Here is a 17,072-nt window from a genome sequence, read left to right as displayed (position 1 = left end):
ACGGAACCCATAAGGTCCAAGCATTAAAATGAAAAGTCAGGTCTTATCACAAATAAGACATTGACCGCCTGCCTTTTTCTGCCTTCTACTAACCAAGGGTCGAAACGGCCTCAGTGCCAGGCTGAAAATATAATATCCACTCCATATAATTAAAAGTCTCCCCATCCTCCCCGAGCAAAAAATATTAGTAAAAAGGTATTGCACAAAACTACGGATGATCGAAAATTTTTACAAAATGTTTAAATTTTTTAATTTTGAAAATCTTTGTTGCATTCAAATATTTTTGGTAAAAAAAATGACAATCCAGCAGTGGAAAACTCTACAAGCACTTCGACGATTAACCTTTAATGAAGCTCTTTCAATAAATGCGACTAAAAAAACAACACATTTTCCAACAAGCTATTCAACGAAAAGTAGAGAGCCATAATATAACCTGAAATTACCCAAAATAAAGCCATATAAAAAGTCAAACTTGATATGAACATAAATTGATATGATCAAATAAATGAAATATAAAAGAAGGAACCCATAAGGTCCAAATACTAAAGTAAAAAGTCAGGTCTTATCACAAATAAGACCTTGACCGCCTGTCATCTTAACCCATCAAAAGCCAGAGCGTCTTTTGGGTATGTATTTACCGTCACAAATCAACCAAGAATCATTAATCTGATAAGCCTTGAATTTTTATCAAAGATTTTTTTATTTTAATCAAATTTGACTCAAAACCATATTAAATAAACTGATAAATGATTTATATGTTCTTCGCCCATTAAATTGTAATAAAAATAAATATAGAAATACAAGCAAAAACTACGGCTCAGGTTCAGACCAAATAATTGGCAAAAATTCTTGAGCTGCTAATTCTTCTTTTCTCTGTTTTTTGTGGTTTGTGTTATTTGGGTTCAAAATCTGCCTCTTACCGCTATTATAGCCCAACCTTTTCATAGCTGTTCCAATAGATATTAGTTCTCTGGGCTCTAGATTCCTGAGAAGGCGCGAATCAACTATTTCTGGTAAAAGACTTTCCTTCCAGAAGCTTAAAAGGCTCGGGAATATTCGGGCCCAATGCTCTCTATTGCGTTCAATTGTAAGGACTTCCGAATCCTTCTCGTTATTATAGACAAGTAGGCAACATTTTTCTTGATTGGAAATTTCAAGCTGTCCTTGAATTTGGTTATAATACTTGTGAGTGGCTTTGAGCTTAATATCTAAGCCGATACTCTGCAGAAAGAAGTCTTTGACAAGGCCTTTCGTACGAGCTGCATCAATTATAGTTTTGTTTTCTGGAATATTGTGGACAGTCTTAACCTCTATTGGTGTCCCATCAGACTCTAATTAGACTCCCGTCTAATGAAGTACCAAGAAACTGGTGTGTGGAGTGAGCCAAAATACCAATATCCTTACCTTTCGTAATTTCCGCGCCAATGTTTTCTTCGTATGCTCTGAAAGCAACAGGTTCCAACCGACTACCTTTCAGCATAGCTGTTGAACGGCAAACACAACCTCCATTTCTAATATCTTTCATAATCGGTGCAGTTTTAGTTGATTGTTTGCGTATAGCTATTCTGTGAAAATACGTGCTGGTTATTATATTACTTCTTTCATATATCCAGTTTCCATTGGAAGATTGGCCTTTGGTTCTCTCGTAAAGTTCTTTCAAAGCGTTGTCACTACTCTTTAGATAGGACTCCTCAAATGTAACCATAGCTATTTTTAGCTCCTCTTCTTTCATATCAGGCATAGTGCAGCTCGGTTCATAGTCAGAGTTACCCAGAGAGAGTTGTTCATTGCATTTTCTTTTGGCCTGGAATCTACCTCCATTATTACTATAGTACCGTATCAGATTTTGCTTGTATTTAGCTCAGTGCTTTGCGGTTTTACTACAGAATTTCTTCAATATGTTTGTTCGACTGTGATTTAATGTTTTTCTTCATGTATAAGCATGCTACTTTGGACCAAGTGTGTGGGAAAAGCTTGCGCCACCAATTCGGGCGTGATATGACCCTCGCTTTGACCTACTAATGTGCTTGTCTCCGAAAAATTGGGAACTACTGACATGTAATTCTCGGCAAGGTTCGTTGTTACATCGGTAAGGAGAAAATCTGCTTTCTTGTACATATTCTCAACCCCGTCTCTCACATCCGGGGGAACCTGTACGGGCAAATTGTACCAGGGATCCTATGTAAAACTGTTGGGTAGTTAACATTTTTCGGGGGAATTATCATTGCACTTTACATGATTTCCAAAGACATGATCGGGGCCTTTGTGGAGCGAACTTTTTAAATTATTGGATGTATCTCCTCTTCTGCATTTTTTTTATTGCCCCACAAAGGTATTTTGTAAGTCTTTGTATAATCTCTCTTTTTAGAAATTTTGCATGTGCACCTTTCTTCATTTTCACTAGATTATATAGATACGATGTGTAGTTTTTCGTAATATAGTTTGCACACTCTTCTTTTTAAATTAGAGGACCTTATGAGTTGTTCTGTTTCAATTTGTATAAAACACTGTAGTCTCCATCTCCAATAAACGACGGTACTGCAGTCCATGCATTTCATCGCTCACTCTAAAACCTTCAATGAGAATATCCATCTCCATACTATTTGACGGGCCATCATAATTCATAAAACACAAATGTTGTAGAGGAGTTTTTATCTCTTTTTTCGCCCGAAAACAAATATAGCAATATTTATTTTTTATACCCACGTACAGCAATTTTTTTGTGTAAGCGTCAATGATTACAGCCACACAAACTTTAGCTGAATAATCATGTCCCTTACTCCATTTGTTCCACCCACCATCACAAACCACTTTGGTCCAGTATGAATCATCAACATATCAATCTATGTGGATCGCACGGTGTAGGGATTCTTTTCCATTCTCTAGTAAAAGATCTGTCAAAGTATCCATCCATACTTTCCCTACAGAAAGTTGAGTTTTCAAAAATAAATTTTGTGACATGCCTTGTACACCTAGCACACCTAGAATATCACAAAGTGTTGCCTAGTCTCCTCCTGAGCCCATGACACCCCACGTAGCCTTCAAATTGAGGTCTCCATGCACATCTATGTAACGTCCAACTGATTCTGTTGGATTTACTTAGGAAAAAGATGTCAAATAATCTTTTATCTTTATCACGGGTGGGCCAGGTTCATTTTTCACTAGTTTTTTCCACTTACAGGCAGTACATTCTGTCACTAGTGTGATTTTTAAGCCAACATTATATACACGAACGATGCGGATATCGGGGCTTTCTTCTCTACATTGAAATTTGTGCAGTAAAAATTCTGCGAGCTCTTGGACGAAAAATGGAAACGCTGTAACTATGCAGCTGAGATTCGGAATGTTCCCTAAATCAACACCCTCCAGAATTTTGTTCTGTTTCTCAATGAGAGCTGGTCCTGCATCTGATACTGAATCCCTAGTATCATCTGTAGACTCATTAGCAATAGAAGTTTCCCTTGGAAGGTAGGACCTGAAATACGAAAAGTAAGTTAGTAATCGAAGCAGTCAGTGAGAGAACAAGCAATTTTAAAAGAAATTAATTATGCTATGTTTTCCCAAAAACCAAATTTAAAGGAGTTCCACTCTGGCTAAACTTTTTGGCATAGAAAATGTATTTAGAATAGTGTAATTATCAATAATCATGTATGTGTAAAAGAGGGAGATGGGGGACTGAAAAATTAACTGAGTTCTTGAGTGAATCTAGTTGGCTCTTGTTGTTTCAAATCAGGGTTGTCAAATGCGTTCTTGTCAAATTTTATTTGATTATATCAGGGATAACACCATACGTCATTTGTTACTTTTGTGACTGGGATCATGCACTCTGAAGATGAATTCCGATTAAAAATTTAAAAAAAGTCTCTAATATAACACAGTAGTAAAGTAGAGCACATTTGCAACCACTTCCTAAACAAAACCTATCAGAGGCAAAAATAAGAAAAATAACTAGAAGATAACCATTTTCCTCTTGAAAAGAAATGAAAGTATTCATTTTGTTTATATAGGCCAGCTGAATTGTAAATATATTTCACTCTTGTCCAGAGGCAGACTGAACCGCTGGTCCTCCTGTCACCTGGTAGGTGAGTCCTCAATAAAAATGGCACTTGACCCTTCGGATAAAAACCAAAAAAAGATTGAGGAAAAAGTTGAAAAACAAATAATATGAAACTTAACGAGCATTATATATATAGAATTTGCATAGAAATTTACTTTTTCAGGATCCATTGTTACAAAGATTCTGTTATTAAGAGTTCGGATGACTATTCGGTGAAGTCGCGGTGTTTTTAATGGCCCTGATAACTAACCCACAATATTCTGGTACTTGTTTTCCTATTCAAACGGTTAATATAAGATTTTGTTTATGAAATTGATTGTGTCGTTTTGTAATTTATATACATTGCTACCCATGCATTACACGTTGCATACCACCCATATAAGCCTAATTTAACCTTGAATCAGGTTTTGGTTAGTTCCTTCCATTACAGGCTGCTCATCGCAAAATGAGTACTCCTTACTCCTATCTTCTCCCCTAAGATTTTTTTTTTTAATTTTATTAATGGGTACCCTCATTAGCTTAATCCAACACATTGGCGGTTATAGGTCGGGACTGGGTGGGGGCAGCGCTTTTTTTTTATATTTTTATACTCCTTTGACATACCTTGCCCCCCCCCTCCCAGATTATGGGGTATAAGGCTGCTAATGACCAAATATTATACAAAATTCTTAATCTGATCAAAAAAGAATCCTCCCGTTCCAGTTGAAAAATGCTTCCATGGATAATTTCACCATAAAGAATTTTTTTCACGGATATTCCCCCTCCAGTGGAAAAATATTCCAGACAGTTCCAACCCAGGTAAAAACTTCTCCGGAAAATGTCTCCAGAACACCTCAACATGTAAAATTGAGTTGGCAAGGAAAAAGTAAGACAAATAACACCATTTTTAGTACTTGTCTATTATATAAAACACACCCAAGAAGTGAAATTTGGTGAATGCTAATGAAATGAAACAAAATTATGATGAAAATATAATAGTTTTGAAACAAATTTGGGCTATATAGTTGCACATGAGGGGGGGAGTAAAGCATGGCATATATTAAATGCATAATCTAAACAAACCTATTTTAACCTAACCAAACCTATCAAAACTAATGAAAAAAAAACAGTATGAAAAGAAAAAACTTTATTAGAAAAATAGTGAAAATTACACATTGGAAATATGCTCCCAGAGCATATTTAGTTTATAAAATAAACTAAGTATTTTATACAAAATAATTAATACAATAAATTACTTGTAATGTATGTACTTACCGCACATGTTTTACATTAAGCCATCCTTTGTTGGTCATTTTTCTCCTAGTTATTCTCATGCGATTCTCTCAGCAGTCAAACTCGAATTAAAAATGTTTCTGACCCATCTTAGCCTTGGGTATGTTTCCATCCTGGGGGTTTAATGTGGGTTTATGTATAACAGTAGAAATAAATTAAAAATTTATTTTTTTTAATAAATATACAAAAAATTAACGACTCGGATTAAAAAGCTGAAAAGCTTGGAATATACTAAATAAAAAAAGAGCTACAACTTGAAGTCCATTTCGACTTCGTCGCTTTTATACAAGCCATACAAGAGTCTAAATTGTGAAAACGTAAAAACAACAATCGTGGGGGAATAAATTCATAAAAAATAATAGAATTTTCAAATGGGCCAATCAATTTCAAAAGTTTTTTTTTAATTTATGGTACTATAAATTTTTTCAAATTTTCATTTTTTTACTCTCCAGACCTTTTTCAAAAAAAGCTACCAAGTTTCACTTTAGATTTTTTTTTTTCTATTTCCTGGGAATTAAATCAGAAAAAACAAAACGGCCAAATTTTAGATCCTTTTCCAAAGATCCCTTGTGGAAAAATTTGTTTTGCTGACATGCCGGGTCAGAGAGCTAGATCTCTTTTCATAGCATAGGAAAATTAACATTACAATGGATTTAGGGAGTTTAACCTTAAACCACCATTTGTCTATCTAGGTATGTTTGGTTTTCCATGCCGTATTTAGCTTTTGAAATCAAGATAAAGTTCATCGCCATTCAAGTGATTTGAATTTGACTTTTCAACCTAAAAACCACAAGTGAAAACTATAGATACAGGATATCGTCTGAATATATCTTAAAAAAAAAATCTGGTACATGGTGAATAATATCGTTACAACGCAAAAATGAAATTACAACGGTTATTTACTTCTACTTGAAAAAAAATCTATACGCAAACGCATTAGCCATTTTTTTTTTTTTTAAGGCTAATGAAGATACACCAAAACAGATTGAAACAATCTTCTCAGCTCATTTCCCATCAACTCAATACGCACCACATATTCTTATCCAACTATTGTTCTGACATTGTCACCGAAACACCTATAAAATTGGCATGGCAATTGTGACCATTTGGAATTAAAAATAAACTCAGTTTGGTTAGAAAATGTTTTTTTTTTTTCAGGGAAAATAAGGAAAATCACTAAAGATGCAGTTCGATTTTTATTTTTAAAATGTTTGTATAAAATTTAATGAGAAGACAAATCCTTGAAAAAAAAATTAGAATTTTTTTTTGCAGAAACAAGAAAGCAAATTGATGCCGAATTACACCCGTCCACTTCCCTAAATTAATGAAATAGCTGCTCTGAAAATTCTTCTTTGACGTGCTCTTCGGGAGTTGTATAACGACCATATTATCAGAACAAGTAGACAGATAGCAACTTTCTTTATCTGAGATCTTTTCTAAGCCAAGAATGTGAATAATTACAAAAATTAGAGAATATCAACACACCCGTTCAAGTTAATTGCTTCTTGGTTGAGGTGGAATCAATTACAACATGTTTAAGCTTAGTGGACACGCCCCGTTCAAAATACTTAAGACAGCACCATTGGTTGGAGATAGCCGGCCACGTATGAGCCAAAATCCATCAGTGTCTTAGGGAGGTGAAGTATCTTGAGATATACGATAGTGTGTATTGACTATTTGCAATTGTACAATTATTAACAGTTGTTTAGTATACAACTGTTCAATGGTCAAAAGATAAGAAGTAAACTTAAAAAATAAACGCTAATAAAACATAGGATAAAACATGAGAGGAAAAGGAATAAAAGAAAGCTGGAGAGAAGTTCACAAAGTTCTTAACAAAACTTTAATAGTATAGAACAGTCTATTTTGCAATGAATCAGAGTAAAATGGGACCTTTCATTTTTTTTCCCCTTGGACTTGGAAATGCTAGGCAACTTGGAAATGCTGAGAATACTCTTGGATGGCTGGCAGAAAGTTCTTTAATCAGAACAGATCGTGAGTTGAAATGAAACTGCCCCCCCCCCCTCCTGTCTGTTGGAAATTCTCTGGATCTAAGTAAACTCACCTTCTATTTCGGTAAATGGGAGAAATTTACCTTTTTTTAAGCCTTGAAACCTACTTGTGGAGTAGGATAATCTTCCCCCATTAGAAGGGGACTAACCCTCCGGTAGGTTACAAAGTAATGCGGTCAGAGCGATTGAACATCAAATTATGGTATAAAGCTACAAAGAGTACAAAAAAAGTTTGATGATTTCGGAGAAAGGGATATCAGCTCCTAAACTTCTTTTCCTGCATCTAGAGTCGTTTAGACAAGTAGTTATATTTTATAAAGCCATGTTAACACAGTCGCTGCAGGACAATTGACAATGAATATTGGCACAAGAACAAGGAATCCATAAAAAACTAAAGGAACGACAAATCCATGCTGAGAACGGGACAAACTTAGTAAGTCGTATACGTTACCTTGTCTTTATAAGTCGGAGGTCGATATTTCTCAGGGTTATGAGCATCAGGCAGAATTATCATAATGCCCAAAACATCACCTTCACAATACCCATCAGAAAAATGGTACCCTTTTGCTTCATGAAATTTTGTGCCTTTCCTGAAAATATTACATATATCTACTTTATTTTTTCAACCTGAAGGGTGTTATAAAAATGATTTCAGACTAGTTATTAGTCAGCATTAATTTATATTTACTTTTAACGAAATTAGTTTTTAGTAGTGCTCAGTTAGTTCCAATTCAAGCAATTAGCAGGATTTATCACAAAACTAGGCTAAATTTCTGACATTTATGTTTCTTCAGGCTATATATATATATATATATATATATATATATATATATATATATATATATATATATATATATATATATATATATATATATATATATATATATATATATATATATATATATATATATATATATATATATATATATATATATATATATATATATATATATATATATATATATATATATATATATATATATATTCGAATCTATCAAAAGTATCTCGATAGTATATCAAATATATTGAAAAACTTATGCCCATATTTGCCACACAGAGTTAGCTTCATACAAGAGCAACTGTCCAGCATTGGGCTGAAAGAGCAACCTCTTGGGCAAGATTACACAGTATTTATTTCAAATTGTCAATATTACAGAAAAAAAACACTTGAAGTTTAGCAAAAGGACTAAAAGATTCTAGTAAGACGACTACTAATTCTGCAAAGCTAGAACACCTCCTCATTAACATTTAAAAAGGAATCAAACCTATAAATCAGAGTATACACAAATCAGAGCAACAGATGCCCCCTCTCCCTGCAAGAATAAAATATAAGCATTGACATATAGCATCATGTTTTCAAAAAGCTTCTCATTTAAAGGCATGAATTACAACGTAGTTATTTGTGGCTAAATATCAAAATCCTTCAGCACAAATAACTTTTCATCCTCCCTTTTATTATGCACAACGATGCAATCAATTATTATATATATCCTGAATAAAAAACATGATAGCTTTGGCATATTCTCCAAATAAATATACTTCCACCAGTAAAAAGAGATTAAGTTTCCCAGAAAATTCCAAAAATTGTCACCATGTTTCTTAACACTGATAAGAAAGGAGGTTGTTGAAAGAAAATAGAATAAATAGAATAGATAAATAAAACAGATAAAAAATAGGAAAGGGCCATTTATTGTAAAATACTTAAAACAGGAAAAAAAGAGTAAAGTTAAAATGAAAATAAAAAATAAAATGGAAAATTGATAAACGGAAAAGTAACAGATAATTAAACAAAATTAAAAACACATTAAAAAGGGAACACTTTAGTCAGATTTGGTATCACCTGGAATGCCAGTTTAACCCAGTGAGGGTCCTAGGCTTATACCTTTTATCGATTATAATTGAAAGCTACCTCCTTTTAGTTTTGTTTATATATGACTAGAACTTCTTTACTTGTAAGCTTTGTTTGCTTTTTCACTTTAATTTAGTATTGCTTTGGTTTATTAAGTCTATATCGACTTTCAAAGGATGGATAAATTCCCGAGTCCCCTCATTTTCGTAAAATATATGATACTTATTTTTGATTTTAAGTTTCAGCATCCCTTTTACTTTCATGGGAAAAAACTTGATTTTTTTTTTACTTTTAATTTTGAAAGCAATACCAAGATAATACCTATAGATATAATCAAGGCAATATAAATGGTTAAAGAAGTGAATTGAATCTCACAATATTTACTGTTGGGGGGAGACGGGTGCATAACTCGTTAGAAATTGTGCTTATAAACATATATTGTTCAACTTTTCATAAGAGGTCCTTCAAATCAGTATAGAGTGGGGATGTGTCCCTTGTCACTTGGAAAAAAATGTTTAGAATAAACGTTCAATACTGTTTCTAAGGGAGTAACCGATTCCCTACGAATATTAGTTTTTATTTTCATCTATCTACCTTCTTTCATTCACTTATTCATATGTGTTTTTTTTATCTTTGGACAAATGCTGCCAAATTTTTTTTTTTTTTTTTTTTTTTTTTAGTCAAAATTATTCATAAGTCTGAAGGTTACAATACATTCTAAGCCTAGATAGAATACCTACCTGGATCTCCAGGAATACCCAAACTTGTCATATCCAAGAGGCGTTTGCAAATTTGCAAAACACTGAGCCCATCCTATACGTGTTGCAGAGTTATCAGGCAATTCTTCTGTTGTACATTCCCAGTACCATGAACCTTTACTAACACCTGAAATTAAAACGTGAATTTTAAAGCTAAAAGTAGAACTAAAGAGGACTTTCGGAATAAAAAACATAATTTAATTTTCCCTTTTGATATTAATGTTTTTATAAAACGGCAAATCGGAGATAAAATAGCTTCAAATATAGCAATTTTGAAACAATGGACTTGTATGATTTTTCGGAGGGCAATTACTGTGATTAAATATTGACTAAAACTGACCAACGAACGAGAAAAAACAAAACAAAAAAAAATCGGATAATAGGAGAGTCTGCAAAGCTTGATTGTTGAGTAATAATTCGATCAAAGCAAGTTATTGGCCTTGCAGCATATAATGGTTTGCATTCTTTTCCAAACCACTTTTTTTTCAATCTCGGTATGAATTTTCTATACTTCAGTATAAAAGTTCTTCCGTATTAATCCTTTTATTGATCATCAGCCAAGAGCAAAATTAGTCAGCAAAAAACTTCAATTTTGTTCCCTCAAAAGACACTGTTTCCTATATATTCACGCATGAATTTACATCAGAAAATTTTTAACGGACTTCGTCTATGTTTTAAAAAGAGCATTTATTTATGCATAAAAAACAAACATTAACAAATAATCTAGTTTTACTATCTCTTATAACCTTTTGTCGGTTTTCAGCCGCCTTTATAATTCCCTGTTACTTGAACGATCTTATGTTTATGAGTAAAAATTTGAACGAGGTGCTGATTTATAGCCTGTTCTGAATTGAACATCTGCTAGTTTCAGTCACCATCCAGCCAATGGTTGTCCACTCTAGTGTCTGACCACGAGGCAGGGTACTCTGTGGGATCCAAGATTGAACGGACTGAAGCCGGTAATGGCTGCAAAGACATGCCCAGGGGTTCATTCCGCCTGGACAAATGAAGCACCGGCCGTGCCACAAAGAGTAGGCTCTGAGTAACAGTCCTACGCAGAAAGAAGTTCTCTTGCTACTGGTTCTGAGGATTGCCGTTGATAAAAGGTGTTTAGTGGGTGACTCGCCTCTTCCTTTTAAGAGACGATTGTTGTCTACCCGATCCGCTCTGAAGCTGGTGGGTGGAGTCCTTGGATGGAAGAAAACAATGGTGGACATCTTAACACTATCAAAGAAGCCTCTTCTAAAAAGAGTAAAAAAAGGCAAGCTCTACAAGAAAATAGCAAGCCCTTTAAGAGTCGAGTGGCCTTTACTAGGGCATTAGACCTACTCCTGCTTGTGGCAATTTCTGTTCGTTTTAAGCTTGACTTGGTTGTTTATTGTGATTTCTGTTTGTTTTGAGCTTTATTTATTTATTGATAGTGATGTATGTTCGTTTTACGCTTGAATCACTATTTGACTTTATTTCTGCTCGTCTTTGGTCTAACGTAGCTCTTTACTTTTTTCTTGGTTGCTTATTGTGAATTCCGTTTGTTTCGGGCTTTATTTATTTATTGATAGTGATTTATATTCGTTTTACATTTGAATCACAATTTGACTTTATTTCTGCTCGTCTTCGGTCTCTTCAATTAAAAAAAAACTTCTTTTGAAGATTTTTATTTCTTTTAAATTACTAATATAGAATAGAAAATAGAATCGTTGGTTGATCTGTGTTCTTTCTTTAATAGGTACCATGACTTTTGGGACAGTCCTACATAATAGTTTTTCGGTTTCATTCTTTTATCTAGTTTAGTTCTTGCTTCTATAAATTATCCCGCCAAAAGGTTGTACCCAACATTTTCATACTTTTGTAATAGTTGCCAAAATTCGTCTGCTAAACTATTTTTAAAGAGAGTATCAGCAGGTAATACATGTTCAATTACTCTTTGAAACTCCTCATCTATATTGCCCTCATTTTGAGAACAGCTTAGCAAAGATTTTTAGCTATTATCTCAGGTATGATCTTTAGGCGTAACAGCGACGAAATGTTACGTTATTTAGGAAAGATTTTTAGGTCTATTTAAAGTGCAGTTACAGTTGGGGACGGTTGGTCCTCATGAGTAGAAGACTGCTGCAAATATAAGGCGCTGACTTAACACAAGTGACTAATTGCCTATAAAAACTGGAGCTTGGTTTTATTAATTAAATTGAATTCGCTCGAATTTTGTCGTACTACTTTCAACTATGAAAATTCGAGATTGATTTAAAAAAAAATTGACAATGTCGTAAAGTCCTTTTAAAACGCTGTAGCGTTGCCTATAGTAAAGGCCATACGGCTCCAATGATTTTTTTTTTCCCAGAGGCACTTCATATGGAAGGGGTCGTCGTAGAAACTTCAAAGGGGGCTCATTCGATTGGAAATCGAGAGTTCTAGTGCCCTTTTTAATAGTCGAAAATTATTGGAGGGCAACTAGCCCCCCCCCCCCACCCATCATTTCCCTAAACACATCCAGTCAAAATTTTGAGATAGCCATTTTTTTCAGCATAGTTGATTTCCGAATAGAAAATATATTTTTGAGGAGGACACTCCCCCACAGCCCTTAGGGCAGGGGTTTAAAGTCATGCCTTGGGGGTATATAAGATTTTTTTAGAAAGTGTTGTCGTAGAAACTTCAAAACAGGTTCATTCGATTTGAAATTAAAGAGCTAGTGCCCTTTTTAATAGTCGAAAGTGATTGGAGTGTAACTAGCCCTCCCCCCCCCGAACGCCCATCATTTCCCCAAACACATCCAATCAAAATTTTGAGATAGCCATTTTGTTCAGCGTAGTTGATTTCCAGATAGAAAATGTTTTTGAGGAAGGTTTTTATAGAAGGCATTGTCGTAGAAACTTCAAAAGAGGCTCATTCGATTGGAAATTCAAAGGGATAGTGCCCTTTTTAATAGTCTAAAGTGATTGGTGGGCAACTAGCCCCCCCCCCCCCAAGCCCATCATTTCCCCAAACAAATCCAATCAAAATTGTGAGATAGTCATTTTGTTCAGCGTAGTTGATTTCCAGATAGAAAATATGTTTTTGAGGAGGGCACTCCCCCATAACCCTCAAGGCGCGGGCTCTAAGTATGCCCTGGGGCCATATGAGGTTTTTATAGAAGGTGGTGTCGTAGAAACTTCAAAACAGGCTTATTCAATTGGAAATTAAAAGGGCTAGTGCCCTTTTTAATAGTCGAAAGCGATTTGAGGGCAACTAACCCCCCTCTCACGCCCACCTTTTCCCCAAACACATCCAATTAAAAATTTTGAGACAGCCATTTTATTAAACGTAGTTTTAAGATCTGGAAATTCGGTCTTTGAGGATGACAACTCCCCCAGAGCCCTCAGGGCAAGGGTTGTAACTTAAGGATTCTCCGAATCCTTCATATTATTTCTTATGGAAGGGATGTTCGTATAAACTTTAGAGAGGACTCATTTGATTGGAAATTGAAAGTTCTTGTTCACTTTTTAAGAGTCAAAAGAAATTGGAGGGCAACTAGCCCCCCCCCCCCTCCTGCACACCCTAAATACATCGGATAAAAATTTTGAGATAGACATTTTGTTAAAATAGTTCAAAGTTCTGATAACAAAAGACTCCGGTGTCGACACAGCCCACCAGGGCCCGGAGGTAGGCGTTGTAAGTTATGCCCTGGGGGCATATAAACAATCAAACAATCATTAGATAAACAAGCGATGCAAACAAACATGCAATAGATATTAATTTAAAATAATAAATAAATTTCTGCTGGGTGGAATTTGACACGGGGAAATTATCAGCAGGGAAAAAAATTTTCTTTCAGGGGGAGGAATTTTCCAGGGGTGGGTTTTCCAAATGTTAATTATGCAGGGAGGGGACGACTAAACCCATTCGATAATATTCTAAATTTTACATCTGAAATTAACGGGAATAAAGAATCAACGGAAATGTCAGAGATAGCACTTCAGGTTCCTTTAGACGATTTTGTTCGTGTCTTTTGAAAAAAGAATTTTTCAAAAAGACAGGTTATTTTTTGTTGTATTTCTGTCTCTGTGTCTGCTTAATTACACATGTGAGGGGGGAGGCTTCCCCTCACCGTTGTCTACGCAAAGGTTTCAGTTTTTATCTCAAGGTATAAAAATGAAAGAAATGTGATAAAAGTATAACTTAAAATAACATCTATAGAATAATATATGCACATAAAATGGAACAATTAATCAAAATTCCATATTATGAGTTGAGGCTCACCCAAATAATGGCCCAGGGGGCTCACTATTTCACAATCTATGAAATCAATCCTGCAAAAACTGACAATTTAAAGTATTTTTGAGTATTTTAACGTCTTCCACAACTCAAACAGTCCAAAATTCTACAGCCCAATGAGTCTGTCTAATCTCCTAAATCAGGAATGGAGGAGATAAGTGAAGTTCCGCTCCGTATTGGATGAGTCTCCAACCTCACCCTCCCCCTCTCCCACTGTCTACGCTAAAGTTTTCTTCTTTATGCCAACTTCGCCACCCCCACACCAAAGACTTTAATAAAGTAAAGTTTTATGTTAGAAGAACACATAGTAAATCTATTATAATTATCCAATTATAAGGTTAAATACATACTCTGTGATAGATGCAAAATTACTTTGGCACAAAAATCCTATTAAGGTCTATTACAAACATTAGTGATCCCCTTTTGCCAGTAATTTAAAAGATCTTAACCCTCTCAATGTTGCTATTTTTTTCAATTCAGTCATTGGTGCTACTTATTGTTCAACAGTTACGTAAGTGGTGTTTTGTCAATATATAAGATCTTTATCAAAAACATTTTTGCCATAACTTTTATAAAATCCTCATTAGATATAAATTAAAAGTTTTAGATCCGTTTTTTAAAGTCAAGAATAATTGGACAGTAAGTAACCCCCTCTCCATGCAATAAAAACTTGAAACTTTTTGCAATCAAAAACGAAAAAAAATTAATTGAAAAAAAAACTTTCCAAAAAATAAGTTTTTCAAAGAAAAGTAAAGGCCATTTTAAACTTAAGCTCAGGATATAAAAATACATTTTAAAATTAAAACTCAAAACGACCAGAAATGACTATTAAAGAATAAATGAAACCCGAAACGAACAGAAATTGAATAAACGATCATTGTAAAAAACATACAACAAGTAATAATATAAATGAATAAATAGATCTTAAAGCGAGTAATGCTTAGATTGAATATGAAAATCAAGCTTAAAATGAAAAAAAAATATTTTGCTATTGAAGTATAAATGAAACTTAAAACAAACAGAAATTAAATAAACAATCAATGCGAAAAAACATACAATATATATTAATGTAAATGAATAAATAAATCTTAAAACGAGTGAAACTTAAATTGAATATGCAAATCAAGTTTGAATCAAATAAAAATAACTACAAACAAGAGTTTGGGTAGCACCTCACTGAAGAAGCCTAAAACCTACTGCCTCATTGGCGCTTTACTGAAAACGAATTATATTACAAATGTTTTCTTTTGTACTTAATATTGAAAATAAATACTAAAATTACAGTAAAATTTTAAACTGATGAGCTTTCTGCAATTAATATCATTATACATCAAATATTCAGTTTAATTTATCAGTTCTTTCCAAGATTGGTCAAGACAAATACAGTTTCACTACCAACAAAATTTGGATACTGCCCCCTTCTTTAACAGTAAAAACCAAAAGCCTTCTGCGTCATTGGCACTTCACTGAAAACGAATTGCTAGTATATAACAAATTTACTCTTTTCCAGTTCTTACAGCACTGAAAATAAAAATAAAAATGGCAGTGAAAAAAAATCTTTAACTGATGAAGCTTTCAACAATTAATATCATTATATATCTAATATTCAATTTGACTTTGTTTATACTTTCCAAGACTGTTCAAGACTCATATAGCTTTCAGTAGGGCGCCAATGACGCAGTGGGTTTTAGGCTTCTACAGTGAGGTGATACCCAAACTCTCGTTTGTAGTTATTTTTATTCGATTCAAACTTGATTTGCATATTCAATTTAAGTTTCACTCGTTTTAAGATTTATTTATTCATTTACATTAATATATATTGTATGTTTGTTCGCACTGATTGTTTATTTAATTTCTGTTCGTTTTAAGTTTCATTTATACTTTAATAGCAAATATTTTTTTTTCGTTTTAAGCTTCATTTGCATATTCAATGTAAGCATTACTTGTTTTAAGATCTATTTATTCATTTATATTATTCCTTGTTGTATGTTTTTTTGGTATGATTGTTTATTTAATTTCTGTTCGTCTTGTGCTTCATTTATTCTTTAATAGTAATTTCTGGTCGTTTTGAGTTTGAATTCTAAAATGTGTTTGTGTCTGCTGAGCTTCTATTTAAAAGAGCCATTACTTTTCTTTTAAAAATTTATTTTTCGGAAAGTTTCTTTTAATTAATCATATGTAATGTCTACCAAAAAGCGTCGAAGACGATTGTACGAACTATCTTCTAAATAGGGTTGGAGACAAAGCATAAGCAATATAGAAAAATGAGGTCGAAGAGTAAGCGCCCACAATGTTGATCAAATCGGCAGACCCAGACATACGCATTTATTACCACAAGGGTTTCATGACGGGGTGTATGCAGTGTTTATTAAGTAGATATTAGAGACAGGGTGTGCGGACATTTGACCATAAGCAGCCGGAGACGGAGAGCACGTACAGCTGCCCAAAGGGAATTGGAGATAATTTGTAACTTATTCACTTGTTCACTATTGCAAAAAAAAAGAAAGAGATAGGAGTTTGGATGGGTAAGGGTCTCACCTTAGAACCTTCAATCATACAGATTACCCCTGAGCGAGTAAGATTTCATCGAGGTCTGATCTCAACGGAAAACGAATCTATATAGATTCTGTTTTACATGAACTCTTAAACCTAGCATGCACTTACCATGTCACCCCCGGAGACACATTTTTAGGCCTTTCCACCATTCTGATTAAAATGATTACCTTTAAATTTCAATGTAATGCATGGTGTTCACAGAAGACTGGGGCCATATACGGCATCGAAGGAGTGTCAGGTAGCCCCCAAATTGGTTGTGACCCCCCTGGAAAAGAGACTATAACCACAAACTTGCGACCGAATGAGCCCTTGCCTAATTT

General features: G+C 34.1%; 1 protein-coding gene across 1 annotated transcript in view; it reads right to left on the bottom strand.

Annotated features, from left to right (window-relative positions):
- LOC148952106 (set1/Ash2 histone methyltransferase complex subunit ASH2-like) overlaps positions 1-17,072 on the bottom strand; it is a 102,121-nt gene that overhangs the window by 12,265 nt on the left and 72,784 nt on the right. The window contains exons 7-8 of the mRNA XM_089088847.1: positions 9,931-10,075; positions 7,793-7,931 (exon numbers count right to left, since the gene is read on the bottom strand). Coding sequence (XP_088944973.1) covers positions 7,793-7,931; positions 9,931-10,075 — 284 coding nt within the window. The remainder of the gene's footprint in view (positions 1-7,792; positions 7,932-9,930; positions 10,076-17,072) is intronic.

This window comes from Artemia sp. Qi Xiang Cuo, chromosome 5 (genome assembly GCF_049724085.1).
Source record: "Artemia sp. Qi Xiang Cuo chromosome 5, ASM4972408v1, whole genome shotgun sequence".
NCBI lineage: Eukaryota > Metazoa > Arthropoda > Branchiopoda > Anostraca > Artemiidae > Artemia > Artemia sp. Qi Xiang Cuo.
The sequence above is the reverse complement of the archived record's forward strand: the minus strand, read 5'-3'. Positions and strand labels throughout refer to the sequence as shown.